This window comes from Pagrus pagrus (assembly GCF_965226575.1).
Source record: "Pagrus pagrus genome assembly, chromosome: 8".
Lineage (NCBI taxonomy): Eukaryota > Metazoa > Chordata > Actinopteri > Spariformes > Sparidae > Pagrus > Pagrus pagrus.
Genome location: NC_140192.1, coordinates 18,821,548 through 18,823,958, shown reverse-complemented (window position 1 = coordinate 18,823,958; position 2,411 = coordinate 18,821,548). Strand labels below are relative to the sequence as shown.

General features: G+C 44.2%; 1 protein-coding gene across 1 annotated transcript; it reads left to right on the top strand.

The window, feature by feature from the left end:
* Nucleotides 1-333: 333 nt before the first annotated feature.
* On the top strand, nt 334-1,606 carry ier3 (immediate early response 3). The gene has a single exon (XM_084359482.1). The coding sequence runs from the start codon at nt 497-499 to the stop codon at nt 1,082-1,084; it is 588 nt and encodes a 195-aa protein (XP_084215608.1). The 5' UTR covers nt 334-496; the 3' UTR covers nt 1,085-1,606.
* Nucleotides 1,607-2,411: the final 805 nt, after the last annotated feature.

Below are 2,411 nucleotides of genomic sequence, written 5' to 3'. Positions count from 1 at the left end.
GAGTCATCATGTGGAGGTGACACTTTTACAACACGTGTGTGACATTAATAAAAAAAAAAAAAAATAGGCTGATTATGATCCATAATCATATTTATCATATTTTCATAATTAAATAATACATTCTCATAATGTGGATTATATCAAGAATAATCTTTTTCTCACTGAAATATACTTTTAAAATCACATTCCTCTATCTAATTTATTGCCACATAGTTAAGAGCGCTTATTAAACCAAACCCTGATGATTCAGCTCCTTGCTGTCCCTCTTGGAATCCGAGCCGCGGCCACAACAGAGGAGCTATGTAAATTTCAATGTTATTTTCCGATTTGAGCAATAAGGTGCGTTGGCCATAGCTCAGGGAGTGGCTTCTTGCATGGGCGTTTCTAAAAGCACAACCTGAGCTAGAAACATATAAATTGTGAGCTCTCCGCTGTGGTAGGCATATCTGACTTTCAGAGATTCACAAGAGAGAAAGCCAAACAAAACTCAAAGAAAATGTACTCACGGTCAAACAGCACGACTCTGACTGTTCAGCGGGAGAGGTTTGCCTTCTCCAGGATGGCGACCCGCAGCACGGAGCCCGAGGTCTTCACCTTCGAGCGGATCCCTGCTCAAGCCACCGCCATGCGCTCCTTCGTGCCCATCCGGCCGAAGAAGCGCTGCACTCGGGTCATGTACCCCGCTAAAGTCCGCATGCACCTTCCACCACCGGAGAAGAGCCAAGCCAAGCGCTGGCTGGTCATCCTGTGCCTGGTGGTCCTGTGGCAGATCTACACCGAGGAGCCCTGCGCCGACACGCCGCTGGGCAGCTCAGACAGCCCGGTCAGCGACTACCATGGTTTCACCTTCCAGTCTGGGGAGGAGCGGGCGCTCCAGCTCGCAGAAATGAGCTCCGACTCCGAGCTCCTGTCAGCCTTCCCGAGCAGCTGCGAGGACGGCAGCTCATCCAGCGAACAGATCATCCCGAGCACACCCTGCCCCACGCCCAGCGAGGAGACAGAGACCAGCCGGTTCGAGCAGGGCGCCGGGAAGAGCTACATGGTGGCTCTGCTGGTCTACCACAGACTGGGCAGCGACAACTAAGTCTGCCAGGACTGGTTCAACTATAAACCGCCCAAGTCTGGGTTTCTTGGATCGAAAATGAGCCGAGATGGAGTTGATCCTGAGTAGCACCTGGAGAGCAGCGGTGCGCCCTGCGCGGCGCAGCCGGGAGGACGCTCCATGCGTCGGCTTGTCCCTGCCAGAGGTCCCCCTGAGAGTGGAGGAGGACACAGTCTGCAAAGGGACACAAGAAAGAAAGAAAGAAAGAAAGAAAGAAAGAAAGAAAGAAAAGAACTGTGAACACTTACAAAAAAAACCCCGGAAACTTGAACTCATGAAAACTTGAACACATCTCTGTGTAATTTACACATAGACTCTAACTGCACAAACAGGCCTGCTGGCAAACTGGATGTTTTTCAAGTTTATGTCATTGAAAACTGTCACTCCTGTAGGCCACCGAGCTGAAACTGACACTGTGTGTTGTCTAAATGTCTTATTTAGTTATTTATACTGTTATTTGCTATTTATTTAATAATAATTTTAATAAAAAAATGTCTAAAAGAAGTTCCTGTTTCCTGCCTTTTCACTGAAGTGCACAACATGTTCTTGACTGTTTTCTGAATATTTTCCTCACATCAAGAGAATATTTTATTTATCAGATTAGTTTAGTTAGATTAGTTTCTTGCAGACTTACAATCAAAACATCTGCATAATTTGCAAGTATTCATAAAATATAAAAAAGCAAAAACACAAACTCTCTTTAAATCAAAAGGTATCTAAAGAAATTTGTTTTGCAAAATTATGCAACACTTAAAATAATCATATTTTACCTGAGGCTTCAATTTTTTAAAATTCTTTGGGGCTAAATGTTTTTTATCTTCTTTATGGAATATTAATCCGCACAAAGCATCCCAGACACCGGTCTTTACTCCTCATGCAGACGCATATTTTCTAGAGTTGGCTTGTTATCGAGCTTTGTAAACACAAAATCTTTTTAACTGCAAAGAGACGTTGAAGCAAGATCGGTTTAGAAAACATGATCTGATAACTGTATTTGAAGAAAGATGAGAAATAACTACATATAAACTCAGGCGCCCTTAAATTACAACATTAGGAGATAAAGCCAGCGCAGTGAATCAATGGTTTTCCCAGTTTGCTGTGGAAGAACTTGACTGGCCTGCTGATGATGAACTGGAACGAGTCAGACCTCATCACCCACCATCAGTGTTGGACCTCTACTTTAACTAAATGGGAGCCTGTAGCCAAGCTCCTGAATCTGTTCTCACGTGCATGGGAGTAATCCTGCTGCTACTGCATGTAGAACTATGCTAATACTTAGATACTGTAGATAAAGAAGGATATTTGGGAT